At 44.0% G+C, this 19,613-nt stretch overlaps 2 protein-coding genes across 2 annotated transcripts in view; one reads left to right on the forward strand and one right to left on the reverse strand.

The window, feature by feature from the left end:
• Nucleotides 1–2,165: 2,165 nt before the first annotated feature.
• VIM (vimentin) lies at nt 2,166–10,108 on the reverse strand. The gene is made up of 9 exons (XM_005891917.3): nt 9,403–10,108; nt 8,715–8,775; nt 6,044–6,139; nt 5,796–5,957; nt 5,175–5,300; nt 4,416–4,636; nt 3,962–4,005; nt 3,349–3,434; nt 2,166–2,528 (listed from the first exon to the last, which is right to left on the reverse strand). The coding sequence occupies exons 1-9, from the start codon at nt 9,963–9,965 to the stop codon at nt 2,487–2,489; spliced, it is 1,401 nt and encodes a 466-aa protein (XP_005891979.1). The 5' UTR covers nt 9,966–10,108; the 3' UTR covers nt 2,166–2,486.
• A 1,116-nt stretch (nt 10,109–11,224) lies between these two features.
• The window catches only part of TRDMT1 (tRNA aspartic acid methyltransferase 1), a 104,338-nt gene continuing 95,949 nt past the window's right edge, over nt 11,225–19,613 (forward strand). The window contains exon 1 of the mRNA XM_070381902.1: nt 11,225–11,335. The gene's annotated coding sequence lies outside the window, so the exon portion shown is untranslated. The remainder of the gene's footprint in view (nt 11,336–19,613) is intronic.

Genomic DNA, 19,613 nt, shown 5'->3' on the forward strand with positions numbered 1-19,613 from the left:
TTCCATGAAAGGCTGGTTTCTGACAGTTGGAGATAAGGGAGATGAGCTCATCTTTTTCAGTTTCAGGGAGGTGATTTTTAGAAAGAGCTGTAAGGGAATTTTGAGGATGGGGAGCCCACTAGTCTCAAGATACTTGGCAGAACTTGTCATCTTGGTTCCTTTTCCCCAGGGGTGGGGGGGGGACACAAGGGAAACTAAGCTTTATTTATTTGTTAATATGAAAGTTATATGCTTGAAGGAAACCAGTGTGGGCCTGGTGTCTTCCCTGCATGATCCTCATAAGCCAAAGGTAGGGTACAAATGATGAGACAGGAAAAATATGGCTAGGAGGCTGAGAGGGATGTGATGAAAATAGCTACAGAACAAAAAATCAAATAAAGTTTCTTCAGGGTCCAAGCACCTGGATATTTCCTCTGGTGATACATATGTCAGTTGTTCAAATATGGGGGTAGGGTGAGGTATGGGGTGCAGGACCACTCCAGGAATCACAGCAGTAATACCTTTTCCTGTGATATTATGCTAAGGGTAGGATGACCAATAGGTGGAATCTATTGTTCAAATTAGTACACTTGTGAGCCTGAAAAGGGGGCATTATTAATCAGTAAGCATAAACCAAGACCATCCCACGCAGACTAGGATGTAAAGCAACTTGACTAGGGGTCACTTCCCAGGCCAATTCTTTGTTTACTCACGCAGTACCCACCATAAAAAAATGATGAAAATCACAGCTAATGTTACTTAGCACAGTGCCTGGCATTTGAGTAAACAAAGTGTAAACCATCTTACTTTCTCCTCCATCAACTCTATAGAGAGATAGATGTAAGCACTTAAAAATTACAAGGAGGTACTTCCCTGATAGACCAGTAGTTACGACTCTGCACTTCTGCAGGGGGCATGAGTTCCATTCCTGGTTGAGGAATTAAGATCCCTCATGCTGAGTGGCCAAAAAAAAATAAATTATAAGGAATGCCTATCACAGCATTCCTGGAGAAGAGATAATCACAGTAATACAGGAAATTGGGACTTAAAGAAGTCTAGGAACTTCTTATTGAGAGGAAATTTTCCTCCAGAACACACAATGGGCCATTAGAACTCATATTGCCTCCAGGCCAAACCCGCCCTCTTTTATTTATCTAACTTTATCCCTCTTCCTAAACTCTGCTCACATTGTGTGACCTATAGGAAGCTTTTCACGACCAAAGCACTTCATGCTCATTGTCCCAGATTTTGAAAGCTGATTAGAGATCAGCATCATTCTACCACTTGTTAATTTTATCACCCAAGGAACAGGTAAGAATTTTCCTTTATTGTGTGTCTAACATCAGTTCCTCAAGCACAAGTCTTTAAACATATCTGTAAGTAGATATGTGTTATATTAATACATTTGGGCTTCCCAGGTAACTCAGTGGGAAAGAATCTTCTAGCCAATGCAAGGAGACATAGTTCCATCCCTGGGTCAGGAAGATCCTCTGGAGTAGGAAATGGCCGTCCACTCCAGTATTCTTCCCTGGGAAATCCCATGGACAAAGGAGCCTGGAGGGCTATAGCCCATGGGGGTCACAAAGAGTCGGACGTGACTGAGCTCACGCATGCATGCAGATATATACATTTAGGCATCACATATAGATATACACACAGAAAGCCTGGGTAGTTTCTGGTGTTGAAACTAAATGAATTTGTTCCATTTCTATGCTGCTAATGGAAGATGCAGCCCTTACATCCTGGCTGTTGTCTACACTTTAACCCCCATAGTAGAGTTTGTGCCACTCACGCTGCACATACCAGAACGCAGTTTTCATTTTAGTCAGGTTTTTCGTTTTGGGATGTCTGTTTGTTAGAACTGGACTCACACATGGATATGGACCTGGCTGAACTCATTTTATGAAAAGACCTAGTGTCATTGCGAGTTATTTTATAACATCTATTTGTAAGTTTAAAAAGCAACTGAATTGCAAAGAAGCAAGATCTACCTAAAATGACCAAATTTAAAACTCAGTTTCAAGCATAAAGTTGAATTTCTCAAGTAAACCTAACCTTGATTTTGTGGCAGTTTGACCAATAAATACTTGGTCCAATACTTGACCAAAAAATACTTAACCAAAACATAAATATTCTCATGAAATTTAGTGAATTATTTAGATATTATCAAATAAGTAAGATACCACCAGAGTTTTCCAAAGATTTATTGAAGCAGAAACAAGTTGGTCAGATACTTGATGGAAAAAAGCAGTTTTAATGGTATTCAAAAATACTTTTTAAAAAGTATTCTAGCACAAGGCGTCTTCGGTAAACTAGATTATGTTGTAAACTTTTTTCTAAATCTTTTACGGGTGTTGGTTCAAGAACTAGGGCTTATTCCTATTCCAAATCTATCTTGCGCTCCTGAAAAAACTGCAGAAAGGCACTTGAAAGCTGTTTCTTTAAGATATGGATTTTTTTTTTCCTTCTTGCTGGTAGTATTTTGCTGCACGAAGTATGTGCAGTTTTTATTCCAGATCATCGTGATGCTGGGAAGTTTCGTTGATAACCTGTTAAGAAAAATAGAACTCAACTCAAATACAATACTACATACTAATGAAGAAATGATCCCATTAAGCCTGTCAAAGAAAAATCCTAGGATATGGATATCATTTATGGTGAAAATTGGAAGATTACATTGGTTCTTTATGAAAAGGCTCACAGAGTGGGGAGAGAGACATATGTAAGATGCTCTTCACCTATAGGCAAAATATGTATCCAATAGGATGCTATGACTTAAAAATACTATGTGTGTGAAGAATGCCGTAATAATTGTCAGCAGCAAAACTTAAAATTAAAGAATACTAAACTGTATAATAAGTACACTTGATGTGCAAGGGAAGATTACTTGAAGATTACAATACATTTGACCTTGTCTTTCCTGGCACAGAGAGGTAATGAGAAACTACTTAGCCATACGCCATGTCTTTGTATCACACCACGACAAGGCCTAGGAGTGTCCAGGGAAGGCCCTATGTGCAGGATCAAAACATTCCTAATATTGACATAGTCGATATGAATTCATGACATAGTCTCATGAGTCTAGTTTAGGAAATAACGTAAGGAAACAGTACTCCTATTTGAAATTAAGCACCAAAGTAAATCACTAATTTGGGACAAAGGCAGACTATTACCTCACCTTCGCAGCTAGGAGCCAAATAATTAGTTGGATGTGGGTACTGGCTGGAAGAAGTACTATGCTCCTTTTAGGAGACATGATTGAAACTGAAACATCCCAAATTAGCTAGCTGTATCTGACACAGATTTATGGATTTAAAGGCTTATCAATGCTGGCCTAAGATTATTTCTTTTTGATTTAAAGATACCAACCTGTCCATCTCTGGTTTCCACCGTCTTAATCAGAAGTGTCCTTTTTGAGTGAGTGTCAACCAGAGGGAGTGAATCCAGATTGGTTTCTGAATAAAGAAAATAGGTCCAAAATGAGTAAAAATGAAATTTTTAAAAAGAAACAATTTTGTCCAAAAATTAGGTTTTTTGTTCATGATTGTTTAAGGCACTATTCCCAAAATAATTCTAAAAGATTATCACCAGTTTTCAAGCCCAGGGGCTAATGTTACTGAGATATCAGGCTGGGATGGACTGTTTTAACATTTATTCCATCAGGAGGAAGAAAAATGGAGTTTCAATTTAACTGGAAGTACAGAATATAAAACAGTATTTGTTTGAAAATTATGGCTCTCCTAGAGAATTTTCCCTTTATGGTATTTTTCAATTTTAAAAATGAGTGTTTTATAAGCAGAATGGCTACAAGCTGCTAAAATGTTTCATAGGGAATTCCCAATGGTTAGGACTCCATGCTTCCACTGCAGGAGGCCCAAGTTCAATCCCTGGTCGGGGAACTAAGATCCTACATTCCACAGAGATTAGTCAACTAAATAAATAAATGAATAAAAATTTTCATAATGGATAATCAAATGCTTACCCCTCAGGTTCAGGGAAGAAAAGTTTGGAAGAGGCAGAGAAATCCTATAAAAAGAAAAACAGTCACATTTTTCATAAACAATGAGAAACAAATTTATACAGTTATTTTCATCAATTAAGAAAATTTATGCTTATAATTCATTGGTGACGGATTTGCTTTAGAAGAATTAACCCATGATTGGTCCCATTAGTACATTTAAATATTTTACTCCGAGCGTTTCCTACAAGGGACTGGAAGTACTGTAGCATGACTACTGGTTTTCACAGAATCAACTGCAGGTTCAGACCCCAGTTCGGGTGATTAACTAGAACAAGGAACTCAGTCTCTCTGAATTGAAGATTTCTCATCTGTAAAAAGTGGTCAGGAGCTACCTTGAAGTTCTGAATATGAAATGAATGGTGCGTGTACCAGCGCAGGGCAGCTGGAATTCTCTCACAGGAGCCCTGTTCCCTACCTGCTCTCCTCTCCTTCCAGCAGCTTCCTGTAGGTGGCGATCTCGATGTCGAGCGCCATCTTGACATTCAGCAGGTCTTGGTATTCGCGCAGGTGACGAGCCATCTCTTCCTTCATGTTCTGAATCTCATCCTGCAGGCGGCCAATAGTGTCTTGGTAGTTAGCAGCTTCCACAGAGAAGTTCTCTTCCATTTCACGCATCTGGCGTTCCAGAGACTCGTTCTGCAGGAAAGATGAGAAAGGTGGCTGGTGTTATTTCCCAGAAACAAACAAAAACAGCTATTCCCCCAACCTCAGCGGTAAAGAATCCGCTTGCCAATGCAGGAGACTCAGGTTCGATCCCTGGGTTGGGAAGATCCTGTGGCAAAGGACATGGCAACCCAATCCAGTGTTCTTGCTTGGGAAAGGCCAAACGGAGTCACCATGAGTTGAAAACAACTGAGTTTCTAAACAACAACAATCCCAACCATTCCAAACTATCTGCAATCATTTCCCCTCGTAGCAAATGGGAAAAACTCCAACTTTTGGTGGAAAATAATGTACCAGGTTCCTTCCTAGTGGAAACAATAATATAGGTAAATTAAAACCTTGGGATCTCCAAGTTCTTTTTGAATGAATCTGAACTAATTATTTTCTTGGGATTAAAATGCCAATTTTTCTCCCTTTGAACAAAGTTTTCTTCCAAGAGCACCCTCAGATTGGCCACCTGAATGGCTACAAGCTGGTGATCTGGCTTCTGTTCAGGAAGTACGATACTCACAGTCCCTTTGAGCGCATCCACCTCGCAGGTAAGAGTCTGCACCTGCCGGCGGTACTCATTTGACTCCTGCTTGGCCTGGCGCAGGGCATCATTGTTGCGGTTAGCAGCTTCAGAGAGGTCAGCAAACTGTCAGGGAGGAAGCAGAAACCCGGGTCAGCCACGGGCCTCATCCACAAATCCTCCAAGATTCTACGTGGCCTGGATAAATGAGAAAGCTTAAAGATGGTGAACAAAGAAATAAGTAAATAAGGTATGATGCCAATCAAATTTTACACTCAAAGTTCCAAACTCAACATCTTCCAGGATATGTTTAAATTTGTTTTGATAACCAGAGAAAATGAGGTGGAAGGCGGATGTTGAGATTTTCAAGCATAAATTCACTCTGCTGCCCTCATTTGCAGAGGGTGGAGGTCAAGAGCATAGTTTGGGGGTTACCTGGAAGTAGGGTGACAGATGGCAGTGGGAAACGATGGGGGAAGGTGCGAAGTACAGCAAGACATAAAACTTGAACAAGAAGAAAAGCCAGCTAAACTAGGGAGCTAAAAGGTACTTAGGAACCACAGACAGGTACAGCAAACAGAATGGTTCCCATTTGTTCTGGCCACACTATCTTGTTTGTACCTTGGACTTGTACCATTCCTCAGCCTCCTGAAGGTTCTTGGCGGCCACGCTCTCATACTGCTGACGGACATCACGCAGGGCAGCCGTGAGGTCAGGCTTGGAAACATCCATATCGATTTGGACGTGCTGTTCTTGAATCTGGGCCTGAAGCTCCTGGATTTCCTGAGGAAAGAAAGATAGAAGGTCAGCTGTGCCAAGTACGGGAGCAGCTTCACCCACAATTGTTCACAGACAGTGACTCTTCTTACCTCATCATGCAGTTTCTTCAAAAAGGCAATCTCTTCTTGCAAGGATTCCACTTTACGCTCCAGGTCAAGACGTGCCAAAGAGGCATTGTCAACATCCTTTTGAAAAGGAAAAAAAAAAAAAAACCAGGACATGGAGGAAGATGCTATGAAGTCTGTGGCTTATCCTATTTGTTCATTTTAAATGAACCAGACAAACTTAGCCTCTTTACTATGAAAAGGGCATTGACAAATTTTATAACCTTTAAATAAGTTTGTAAATCACCCAGGGCTCCAATATACTGTTTTCTTCTCTTCATTAACCAACTTGAATTGTGATCCATTGAGTTGTACTCAAGGTGACCAATAAATATTTAAAAATAAATAACTGTATGCCAGCATAGCAGGCTGCAATCAATCATTACTGAGTTCATAGTTATCAGTGAAGTTTTCATTACTTTTTTAAATCTAGAAAATCAGTGTCACAGAATTTAAAAATTTTTTGAGGCAGGGGTAACATGGAATAATATTGATAGAATAACAGGAGCTGATCAGATTTCACACCTCCATGTGTACATGAGAACACAGAACAGAAATTTGTGCTCCTGAAGTTTCAGCACATAATACCTAAGCTCTCTTTTTGTCTCCTCAAATCTTCTGAAATTTTTTCTCAGGATCCCGAGCAATTTACCTGACATTCAAGTTACAAGCCTAGATCTTTACTACAATTCAAGATGTACACTGGCAAATATGTAGTTCAGCCAAATAAAGAAAAAGAAGTGTAACCCTGAACTGTATTTGCTTTGCTTTCTCTGGTAGGTTTTTCTCCTGAAAGTCACCTATCTCATCCCACAAGGGTGTGTCCACATCTTTTTCACTTAGTACTATGTCATTTCAGTTCTTTAGCCTGTTTAAGAATGACTAATCAACATGCACATACTATATGTAAAATTTTTATTGCTCTGGTCTCCTCCTATGTTTTCACCATGTGTAAACTGGTGGAAAGATTTTATTTCCCCTCAGGGAATGTCTTGAGGATTTTTATATCTCTTATCTTGTAAGCCAACTTCCCTAGCGTCTCAGCTGGTAAAGAGTCTGCCTGCAGTGCGGGAGACCTGAGTTCGATCCCTGGGTTGGGAAGATCCCCTGGAGATGGGAAAGCTACCCACTCCAGTATTCTGGCCTGGAGAATTCCATGGACTGTCAGACACGACTGAGCGATTTTCACTTCACATATCTTGTAAGCAGTTATATTTGGAGTTCAGGTTAGTCTTAAAATGTAGACCTGTTTCTATCACCTTCATGGAAAAGTAAATGAGAAAGGGGTGATAATAAAATCATCAGTCTTGGGAAAAAATCATTTTTGCTTGTTGTTAATCACTGCAAAAGATAATTTACTATTCTCAATTTTCAAAAGTTCTATGTGTTATTATACTTCTTTGAAAAGAATATGAGTGGTTTTATTTAATCCCTAAATAGGAGGAACAATTTATACTAATATTATTTTATATGAAGCTACTACCGGGGAAGAAAACATTACAGACATGATGATCAGAAATGCTCAATGACTGAAATAAACCACACATTTCTGTGTTTAATTTGATAAATGCATTTCTGCTTCAAAATGTATTCTAGACTATCTGCCTGAGGGAGCTTTTAGAGCCAGTCCCAGTGAGTATTCAGGAGGAAAAAACTGCTGGCAACTAGTCTTCTAAAGTTGGGATCCAACTTTAAGTTAAAAATCCTTAAACGCCATCTATCTTTGGAGCAGGAAAACCATTTTTCTTAAAATCCTATCCTTCATTTTTAGGTTTATTCTTTATGGAGAAAATGCTAAAGAATACAAGGATTCAAAAAAGGAAGGCCTTTCCAAATGTGAGGTAGGACTTCAGCTTTAAGAACTTTTCACATCACATACTTCGAGTCTGGGCCAGATATTAGATAACGGGATGTTAGCAAATACTTGTGTCCAATTAGAACAGTGCTTGCATCATTACATATTCAATAAGAATGTAGCCTGTTGCAAAGCGTCTCCAGGAATACAAAGACTCCTATTCTTTCTGACCAGAGCCACCACACTTGCCAGAATGTCTGTATCTACATTCCATAGTGAAGCCCATAGAAACCATTAATACCTTTCAGCCAAGGGGACAGATGGCTCCTTTTCATCCTTATTAGATCACAAATTAGTTGTGCATAGCAATACTCTGTCTAACCTTGGGGCCACAATAGAACTTGCCGGCAAGAAAAGAAAATTTCTGGCTGAAGTTCAGTTACACTAAGTTTCCGATCCTCCCATCCATTTCACATCTAAAACTACAGGGCAGAATTGTGCTTTTTGTGGCCTTATAAAAGGTAGTCAACTTTGGCAAAACCGCAACCTAAATCAAACTGTAACTCTTCAAAATCAAAATATCAACGTGTTGCAAACACGAAACGGAAAAAAAAAAATCATTTCTTGGGAAAAGAATCTTGAAACAAATTTAAAAATGTTTAAAGACCATGTCCTACGGAACGGTTTAATCATTCAAGGGCTTTTATCCAGAACTGCGGTCTCTCTGCCACTAGGGGGCTTGGCGCGCAGACGTGAAGTTTTGTATGATGCAGACTTGGGTTAAGGAACTTTTAGAATTGCCCGTGGGTTGGCTGGGCGGGTGGCGTCCGGTGGCTTCGAGTAGGAACGGAATCTACCAACCTGTCTGAAAGACTGCAGAGTGCTCTCGGCTTCCTCTCTCTGAAGCATCTCCTCCTGCAACCTGAAACAGTTTCAGATTAACCACAGGGGAACCGGGAAACCGCCAGGGGCGGGGCGACCACACCCAAACACCCAGTCGTAGCGCAGAGACCCAAGAGTTGCTGCGCCACCTCCGCGCTCAACCAGCGACCGCGGCTTAGACCTGCTGTCCTAGGCAAGTTTTAGCGGGACCTTGGCCTCTGCGTGGAAAAGCAATCACTGCCGCCACCCCGACCTGCGAGACGCCCGCCACCACCCCACCGCGGAGGAGACTCTACAATCCCTTTGTCTCGTTCCCTCCAAGGCCCGTTGGCTGGCAGCCCGCCAGAGGGGGCCAGGAAACTTTTCTCAAAGTTTGGGGAAACCGCGTTCATCCTTTTCTAGGGCTTTAGCAGCAGCAGCAGAGTACACAGTGGTAGTTTTAAAAAGTCTGCAACTTGAAACGTGCGGTCTTGGGCAATAAGTAGGGGTAGAGGGAAAATGCTAACTTGAAAGATCCTGGTTCAGGGCGGGGCCCGTACCGCTTAAGCCACAACCCTGCTCCCTCGCTGTCCCCCCGGCAGCCGCCGCCCGGGCCACATCCCCAAGGGCGTGGCAGCTCCGGTATCCACTTCATCCCTCCCTCAGCCCCGCGTGGGCGCCTCCTTACTTCTCCCGGAGCCTCATGATGTCTTCGGCCAGGTTGTCGCGCTCCACCTCGACGCGGGCTTTGTCGTTGGTGAGCTGGTCCACCTGCCGGCGCAGCTCTCGCATCTCCTCCTCGTAGAGGTCCCCCAGGCGCGACTTGCCCTGGCCCTTGAGCTGCTCGAGCTCAGCCAGCAGGATCTTGTTCTGCTGCTCCAGGAAGCGCACCTTGTCGATGTAGTTGGCGAAGCGGTCATTGAGCTCCTGCAGCTCCACCTTCTCGTTGGTGCGGGTGTTCTTGAACTCGGTGTTGATGGCGTCGGCCAACGAGAAGTCCACCGAGTCCTGCAGCAGCCGCACGCCGGGCACGCCGCTCCGCAGGCGCACGGCCGAGGAGCGCGTGGCGTACACGCCACCCGGGGACGAGGTGTAGAGGGTGCGGCTGGTGGTGGGGCGCAGCGCGCTGCCCAGGCTGTAGGTGCGGGTGGACGTGGTCACGTAGCTCCGGGTGGAGCTCGGCCGACTCGCGGTGCCGGGGCCGCCGAACATCCTGCGGTAGGAGGACGAGGACACGGACCTGGTGGACATGGCTGCAGAGGGTGGTGGACTGGGCGACTGCGGTAGCACGGACTGGCTCCGGAAGGAGAGGCGAGCGCGAGGGCGCGGTGGGTGTGGGCAGAGGGAGCGCTGCTGCGTCTCTGGCGCGGGGACACCGGAGCGAGAGTGGCAGAGGACAGGACCCCGCGCGGGGCGCAGTTTTTATAACCGCGTTAGGTAAGAGGGTTCCCTCCCACTGCCATCTCGGCGACGGAGTGCGCCAGCCAATGGGGAAGGCTGGGCGGGGGGTTGGGGCGGGGGCGCCCCGGAGCCGTCCTCCTCCCCCATCTTCCCCAACGGGGACTGAGCACAGTCCCGTTACTTCTTAGCTGGGCTGGGACTTTCAGGGGCTTTCCTGATGGTGGCCTGAGCTCTGCTCACCTCTGGGTGCTGATAAAGGAGGGGTCGCGCAGTGGTGGAGGGGGAACCCGCCAGGACTGGACCAGAGGGGTCCCGGGCTCCGCGCCCAAGAGATGTAGGAGGAGGCGCGCGGGTGGGAGGGGCGCGCCGCAACTCGGTTGCACTTAACTGGGAGAGAGTGAGTGCCGAGCCCCGCGGGCCAAGGAGCAGGAGGAGGGGGAGTGCAGGATCCCGCAGAACTGGAGGCGTGGAGAAAGAAACAAAGAGGGCCTGAGATTGGAGCGCGAGGTGGGGGCGCGCACAGCTCTGGACTCAGGGCTCGGGCCCCGCACAGGGGTGTGTGCACAGCCTGCTTCGAAAGGGGATCCGATGCGGACCCCGTCTCTCTTAGTCCTCTTGTCTTGGGAATTACTGTTCAGGGACCTAACGGGCTGGGTCCCCTTTGGACGGTGCGCGCTTCGAGGCGGCGGCTGAGGAAGGCCGGGGGGAGAAGGGTGGGGTCGCTGAGTCACTGCACCCGGCTGTCCCGCCGAGGGCTCGTAGCGGTACAGGGAAACCGTTAGACGAGATTGACTCCAGCCTCCCCGGGCCCGCGCGCACTGTTTGTTCGAAGTTTTACACAACTTCGAGCTGGGCCTCAGCTTTCTCGTGAGCAGTTCGCCTGAGTGAAGACTAGCGCGCCCCTGAGTTCTTAAGAACTCGCCAAAGCCAGATTTTGCTCCGATGTACAGACTTCTCTGTAGAAAGAAACTTCTGCACACATGCTGTAAGCGCCGAACGCGGGTCTTGGGCATCACAAATGCACTCCGGGGAAGTTCTTCTTGCCAAGTTCCCCCTCACTCTTCTCTCTGGTCTCCTCTCGGCTCTCCCCCTCCCCCCATAAAACCACACCCGGCTTTTAACAGGATCTGGAAGTTTGGGGTGAAGGAGGAAGCTCTGCGTCCGCAGCTGCACAATCAAATTGATCTCTGGTTTTTCTGCTGTTGCGGAAGTCATTCAAGGTATAAACCTGCATTAATTATGAGAATGAATTAGGTGATTCTTTAAATGTTTAATTTGATGAATGAAAGGCAGTTAGTTGATTAGATGATTAGTTAGAAAGGCAGTTAGTTAGCCTCAGATGATAGAATGTTTGCAGGAACTGGATTTATGTGTTCATTTTTTGTTTAGTGATGATGCACCCTGCAGGATTCTGGTGTCTTGTCGGGGAAAAGTCACTGGTCCGTTGGTCGATTTTCCAGAAGAATTCCTGCAGTTGGACTTAAAGTGAGAGAAACAAAATTGAGTACCGGGCAAAATGATTTGGTGTAGGGTGCCAAGGGAGTGCTCAGACTCCTAACACCAAAACCTTTCTAGATAAATCCCTCAACTAGGTTTTTGTTGCAATGTTCGTAGCACGAAGAACATAATGGTTACCCGCAAAGAGAGACAAAGAAAATCCAAGACAGTCTTTTAGTGATACCTACAGCAATTTAAAATTCAGAGGTTTTTTGTTTGTTTATATTTACAAGACTGAAGGAGTATTGAAAGGATTAACCCCCAAACCACTGTTAAAAGCATCTTGATTCTGTAGTGAATGGGGGGGGGGGTAGGGTAGGAAGAGGTAAATCCTTTCCTCTGATTTTTGTTTGTTTATTTGTTTTGAAAGGGGAGTACTGAAGGTTACCTGGCATTTAAGAAAAATAGTTTAGAACCAAATGAAGGGTTTATTTCTGTACAAGCCTCTTTTAGGCAATATTTTGTTTACCACATTTCAGTTCTGTCAAATCGAGCTGACAAGATTGAGAAGCAGAAGCCCTGGTGGTACCGCTCCCCTGTTGAGGACATCCTTAACTCTCTCCTTCTCTGGAAGGCTGCGGGTCCCTCCTGAGCATTCCTGGGGCATGGCGCCCTGACAGACCCGCTCAGGCTCTGTGTTACCCTCTTACTCTCTGAGAGTCCTTTATTCAAGCCACTGCTCAACAAATGTCACCATTGTGAGTTTGCATGGAACCTTAGGATGAGAAAAAAGCCATCTCCCTCTGGGGGAAGGGAGGGTGAATCTTACTCCCTCCTAAAATGCTGATCCCAGGGCAATGCGCTGGTGCTGTCAGAGGACGCTTGCTCTCTGACTCACTACGGAAAATGAGGGCAAGGCCCTGGTGCGGTGTGGCAGGGTGCCCTGTTGGTGACCACAGCAAATTCCTCAGGCCTATGGTGGCTTCCTCTGGGGTGGCCGCTGGCCCTCCTCATCATCTCAGGGGCATCCCTTCTCCTTTCTAACCTGTCCCCTATCTGTATTCTCAGGATTGTGATATGTTCACTTGCTGTCTTGAGTAGACTGGGTGACTTAAGCAACAAACATTTATTGCTTCCAGCTCTGGAAGCAGAAAGTCCAAGATCAAGGTGCCAGCCAATTTGGTGTGTGATGAGAGTCTGCTTGCTGGTTTGCAGATGACCTCCTTGTTTTGTCCTCCCTTGGCAGAAAGAGTGCAGGTTGTGGTCTCTTCCTTTCTTATAAAGGACACTAATCCCACCTTAGGGGCCCCACCCTTGTGACCTCATCTAAACCTAATTACCTTCCTAAGGCCCCACCTCCAAATATCCGCACACTGGAGATTAGGACTACAATATATAAATTGTAGGGGCCAAAAACACTCAATCCATAGTACTTGCCATACAGCACATATACACACACACACACAGATATACAGGATCCAATATGTCCTTCTCATTAGAAATTGCCATAGCTTGGGGTGGACTGTAGAGTGTAGAAAACTGAAGGTTACTGAAACACTTCTACTCAATTCATGCAGAATGCATGAGACTTTGGAAAAATTTTATTTCATTCTGAGGTAAATTATATACTACCCAGGATAGTGCCTCAACCAAGGGAGGATGGTCATCCATGGAAGGAATCTATCTTTCTGAACTAATATCCTTGAACATGGTAACTAATCCTGCTCTATCTGCACCCCTGTGTTCTTAGTACCTTTTGGAAGTAAACAGTGCACAGATATCACTTTCTTGGTTTTCATATTTATTTTTTGATTGCTGTGAAAATCTATCTCCAGAGTATTTTTGAATGCTGGACTCTGAAGCATCTTCAAACACTGCATGCTGCAAGTTGTCTGTAAATAAGGACACAGTGGACCAGTTTGTAGGCCAGGCATAAACATGACCAAATCTAAAGTACTCAACAGTGATTTTGGAATTTGCAAGCTGTGGTGATGTCAGTTGAATTGGGCAATTTGAGCTGACAGACCAGCCAGCCATGTGGAGAGGAGCTTAGTGGCCTGTGGAGGCTTTAGGAGAGCTGGGTGGCAGGAGGTCGTGCCAAAAGAGACCAGCTTCTAGCTGGAGCGCCTGGACGGAATGTCAGCAATGAGAAGATGTCTAATGTGACAGGGTGAAACCATGGCAAAATCTAAAGGGTGTGGTATTAAAGATAATAATAATACTCAGTAATGTTAGTGCTTTAGTTTTTGTGTCTATGGGATGACAGGAAACTTGAATTCGTTTAATTTAACTGAGTGCTCTTCTAGCATACTGCAGGATATAGTAGATGGTCCATTTTAAAGACTAGGCAACTAAGAAGCAAGCCAAAAATCTGCCCATGGTGATATAACTAGCAGTGGAGGCAGGAAAGGGGCAAGCATTTTCTTTTAATTTTTATTGGAGTATAGTCACTTTAAATGTTGTGATAGTTTCTACTGTACAGCAAAGTGAATCAGCTGTTGTTGTTCAGTCACTAAGTTGTGTCCAAATCTTTGCCACCCCATGGACTGTAGCACAGCCAGGCTCCTCTGTCCTCCACTATCTCCCGGAGTTTGCTCAAATTCATGTCCATTGAGTCAGCGATGCTATCTAACCATCTCATGCTCTGGCGACCCCTTCTCCTTTTGCCTCCAATCTCTCTAAGCATCAGGGTCTTTTCCAATGAGTCAGCTCCTTGCATCAGGTGACCAAAGTACTGGAGCTTCACCTTCAGCAACAGTCCATCCGATGAATATTCAGGGTTGATTTCCTTTAGGATTGATTGATTTGATCTCCTTGCCATCCAAGGTACCTTCAAAAGTTTTCTCCAGCACCACACTTTTAAAGCATCAATTCTTTGGTGCTCAGGCTTCTTTATGGTCCAACTCTCACATCTGTACATGACTACTGGAAAAACCGTAGCTTTGACCATATGAACTTTGTATCAACTATACATATACACATACCCCCTCTTTTTTGGAATTCCTTCCCATTTAGGTCATCACCAAATACTGAATAGAGTTCCTGTGCTATACAGTAGGTCCCCATTAGTTATCTGTTTTATGTATAGGGTTGATAGTGTATATGTGTCATTCCCAATTACCCTTTCTTCCCACCTTCTTTACCCCCTTGGTAGCCATACATTTGTTCTCTACATCTGTGTGTCTATTTCTGCTTTGTAAATAAGATTGCCTATACCAGAGAAGGCAATGGCACCCCACTCCAGTACTCTTGCCTGGAAAATCCCATGGACTGAGGAGCCTGGTGGGCTGCAGTCCATGGGGTCCCTAAGAGTTGGACAGGACTGAGCAACTTCACTTTCACTTTTCACTTTCATGCATTGGAGAAGGAAATGGCAACCCACTCCAGTGTTCTTGCCTGGAGAATCCCAGGGACGGGGGAGCCTGGTGGGCTGCCGTCTATGGGGTCGCACAGAGTCAGACGTGACTTAGCAGCAGCAGCATACCCGTTTTAGGGGCAAGCATTTGAATTGAGCTCTTTCTGACTCCAAGTGCACTTTTCTCATTGGCTTGATGACATTTTGCTTGCTATTAACTAATTTAATTCACAAAAATTATTTAGGGGCGTACTGTGTTTCAGGAGCTGTAGGAATAGGATAACTACCAGGTTATGTTGTGAAGGAGCAGCTTCCTAAAGGAATTTGACAGATCCTTAGAATATCATGTTTTACATTATTCAAATAATGAAACAGTGGTTCATAATACATAAGAAGGGAGTTTGGTTTTCACTTGGCTCTAAATTTTTACCTCGAGAGTGAAATATTTTCACCTAGATTTCTTTCTGTCTCTTCAAAGACATCATTTTCAAAGTTAGACTTAACTCATCCCACACTCTAAACCCCATGAACTACTACAGCTTCCCCTTCGAACTTCCCTCTCTATATAAGGCAACACAGCGAGCTAACAAGACTGGAAACTTTCATCCATCCCACTTCCTTACCCTTGGATGGCTCAGATCCCATGGGTGTCCTGTCCACTGCTTTCTGCACCCTCTCCTCTCTTACATCACTGTGACTCATGTCCAAGCCATCATATATCTCATCCCTGCAATATGGCAATTGGCTTCCCTTCTTCCAGGCTCTGCTTAATCCCACCAATGTGTCTGACTTTGAACCAAAACCTCTTTTTCTTAATAACTGCATGCTTAAGACTCCTAAAGCTGCAAAGTGAATGATTCATTCCCTTGTTAGAAGGTAAAGTCCATAACAGTAGAGACTTTTCTCTCTTTTGTTCACTATCTTATCTCCAGTGCCTACAGAGAAGCCTGGCACATTTATTGAATGTATGAATGAATGCATGAGTAGTTCATAGAGGAAAGGAGGAAGCGGGAGAGAAGAGGAAGGAAGGAAGGGTGGGAGGGAGGGAGAAAGAAAAGGGAGAAACAGAAGGCTAATACTAGTGCTGGTCTTTTTACACATGACCTCCTCTCATCTTTCCAGGGTATTATGATCCACAGCTTTCATTAACACACTCAGAACACATGTGTCAAATGTTTACCATGTTCCAGGCATCCTACTAGACAGTGGAGAATGTGGACAAGGCAGGTATAATCCATGTGCTCTTCGACGTAGAGCTGGATCCATGTATGCATGTGTGTCGTACAGAGAGACAATACTTAAGGAACAAATCAAACAGTTACAGTTTGTAATAAATATAATGAAAGCAACATTTTTTTTTTCTTCAGAGGAGGTTGAGGCTCATCGTTTGACAGTGGCCTTTGAAAGCCAGGCTAAGTATGCCCATTCATCCTTAACCTGCCACTGCTCCCCACCAGACAGTAATTTCAATGAGACCCTAAGCTCCTCTCTGTTCCATGAATACAGCTCATTTCCCCCTACCCTCATATCTTTCCTTATATTGCATTCATCAGACATAGGTACTTGTTTTTTTCACTGCTTGCAATGTTTCTTAATATATTCAGTAAGTTAAGAAACTTTTCATGCCTCTGGGGAGCTCATAGCCTTGAGAAAAAGTCAGGAACCACATGAAAGAGCTATATTATTAATACATAGCAGAGTGTGCTCAGTGAGTGCTCTGATGGAGGTGTGAATAAAATGCTGAAGGGTTTATATGGAGACATGGTCACATCTATTTGGGTAAGATCAGAAACTGTATTCAGAAAAGATGACGTTTGAGGAGTGAGTGTGATTTCTACAGCTTATCACAGACAGAGGATGCAATGCTGATGAAAACTCATAAGCAAAAACTGTACAAGTGTCCAGGTTCTGGGGACATGCAGGTAATAGTAAGAATCCCTCTGTGGCTGATTATGGAGCAGTTGTAAGGGAGAAAGGGAATGGAAAGCTGATATGGAACCATGCGTTGGAGGACTAAATGCCAAGGAAAGGAGTTTACAATTAATGTGGTGGGTAGTGGGATTTCATTGCAACTTTTGATGAGGAGAAAGACATGCTTGTGGCTGTGTTTTAAGAGGATTTTTCTGGCATATTGTGGAAGATGAAATGGGAAGAGCAGTCTGAAAGCTGTTTGCAATAGATTGTGTGAATGGTAAAAGCCTGATCTTGAGGGGGGTACAGTGATAAAGGAGGGTGATTGTTAGACACTGAAGTTAGGAAGAGGGCAAGCAAGTCGAGGGCTCTGAGCTTTCTGGACTGATTAACTAAGAGCTGCTGCTGCTGCTACTAAGTCGCTTCAGTTGTGTCTGGCTCTGTGCGACCGCATAGACGTCAGCCAACCAGGCTCCCCTGTCCCTGGGATTCTCCAGGCAAGAACACTGGAGTGGGTTGCCATTTCCTTCTCCAGTGCAAGAAAGTGAAAAGTGAAAGTGAAGTTGCTCAGTCATGTCTGACTCTTTGCGACCCCATGGGCTGCAGCCTACCAGGCTCCTCTGTCCATGGGATTTTCCAGGCAAGAGTACTGGAGTGGGGTGCCATTGCCTTCTCCGATTAACTAAGAGAATAGATGCTTTATAGATGGAAGATATTTTAGGTGGAAAATTACTCTGAGATGAACGATAATTCACTCAGATCCATTTACCTGGAAGTACTTCCTTTCTGTAGTCTACATAGAGCAAAACCTCATGAAAAAGGTAGGGTATGGGGACTTTCCTGGTGCCCCAGTGATTAAGACTCCATCTTCTAATGTTGTGGGTGTGGATTCAATCCCTTGTTGGGGAAACTGAGATCCCATGTGCTGCAGGATGTAGCCAAAATTTTTTTTGAAGTTCAAAAAAAAAAAAAAAAGGTGGGATATGAATTGGGTCATGCAGTTTACTCCTTACAATAGTTCTAGTCTGTTCACATAAATCAGTACTGATTCCCTTAGATTGTTCATTATATAATTTGAGTGTGTTGGTCTGCTTTCCACCCGTTGGTACAAAATTGGGAGCTTCTTCAGTTTCCTCTAACATAGTTTTGAAAAGTTCAAAGACTTGGAATGCCTTCCTGTCCATCACTTTTATGCCTCTAAAAAAGTTCCACAGAAAAAGAAGCTTGAAGACAAACTTCTAGAATTTTCTTTGAAACTTTTTTTGGGGGGAGGCAGATGATCATTTCCCTTAAAACTATATAACTACAAAAATATTATGGAATTTGAGCTTCGTACAGATTAAACATGCTTTTCTCATATCACAAATGATGAAAAATTGTTCTGAAACACTATTGTAATGTATTCATCTGTTACCTCTAGACCTTTAAGAGATTATACATATTTGTGTTTACATATATTTTGTACATATGTATGTAATTTTGATGTCCTCAAAGCCTAGGGCACCATCTCTAACTAAAGAAAGAGAAGGTGGTGAGGACGTGGGAGGGACAGAGGGTGTTGACTGCCGCGTAGAGGAGAACACCTAGTGCAGAGCAATCAAACCCATGTTGGACAAAGACATGAAGCCAGGCTGTCGCTGTTGGTTCATGGGGTCCAAAAAGCGAGACAGAAGCAGCCCACGTATAAAAACCCGGACCTTATTGGAAAGAGAGCTAAATGATAGCATCAGAGTTTAGTTATGGGCTGAGTGAGACCTTAAGAGAACAAGCAGGTTTTGCCCTGTGTCCTATGATGTTGCCCGTTTTCATCAGAGAGAAGGAAGTCCTGCCAGTGTTAGAAAATCGGCCAAGTCGCTTTGGCATCATAGGAATTCACTCAGCTTATTTGGAGGAGGTCATCAAGTTCCTAAGGGATAGACTTTGTTCAGAAGATATTTTGGTAATGGGTCTAATTATAGTAACTTTGTTTAATAGCATACTTCTCTTTGAAAGAATTGAAGAATTAAAATAATTTTGAGTTCACCTTTATGATAACCTATGAAGTTGGGAAAGAGATCCTGACTATCTTATAGCCGTAGTCTCTTTGCGTATTTGGGAAGGATTAAAGAACCCCTTCCCACCTATCTCAAAACTAATGAATTGACCAGTCTTTCCAAAAATCTGGAGAAGCTTTAGCACTTCCATGTCACATTCATTTAGCCAGCAAAGTGATTTTTTTCAGAATCTTGAATATTTAACTTTGACTATGTTTGATAAACTCAGAGTTTAAAATATACCCCATCAAACTTTGGTCTCTGTGTGTGTTGAAAAAGATCAGTATGATTTGTCAGAGTTAGATATGAAAATCAGGGGGCTTCCATGGTGGCTCAGTAGTAAAGAACCTGCTTTCCAATGCAGGAAACACAGGTTTGATCCCTGTTCTGGGAGGATCCCATATGCCATGGAGCAGCTGAACCTGTATACTGCCAACTACTGAGCCTATTCTCTAGAGCCTGGTTCCCTAAGTACTGAGCCCACAGGCCTCAACTACTAAAGCCCACACATCCTAGAGCCCATGCTACAAAACAAGAGAAGCCACTGCAAGAGATGCTCATGCACCTTGACAAAGAGCAGCCCCTGCTCATCATAGTTGGAGAAAGCCTGCCACAGCAACAAAGACCCAACATAGCCAAAAATAAATAAATAAATAAATATTAAAAATTTGCTGCATGTCTCAAGAAACTCAAACAGGGACTCTGTATCACCCTAGAGGGGTGGGATGGGGAGGGAGATGGGAGGGAGGTTCAAAAGGGAGG

The sequence above is a fragment of the Bos mutus genome, chromosome 13 (genome assembly GCF_027580195.1).
Source record: "Bos mutus isolate GX-2022 chromosome 13, NWIPB_WYAK_1.1, whole genome shotgun sequence".
Taxonomy (NCBI): Eukaryota; Metazoa; Chordata; class Mammalia; order Artiodactyla; family Bovidae; genus Bos; species Bos mutus.

Excerpts from the sequence above, each read along its gene's own strand:
- VIM (XM_005891917.3), bottom strand. The coding sequence starts at position 9,965 with ATGTCCACCAGGTCCGTGTCCTCGTCCTCCTACCGCAGGATGTTCGGC. Across the intron at positions 6,140-8,714 it reads CTCTGCAGTCTTTCAGACAG|GATGTTGACAATGCCTCTTT; the intron begins GTTGGTAGATTC and ends CCTTTTCAAAAG. Across the intron at positions 2,529-3,348 it reads TGGAAACCAGAGATGGACAG|GTTATCAACGAAACTTCCCA; the intron begins GTTGGTATCTTT and ends TTTTCTTAACAG.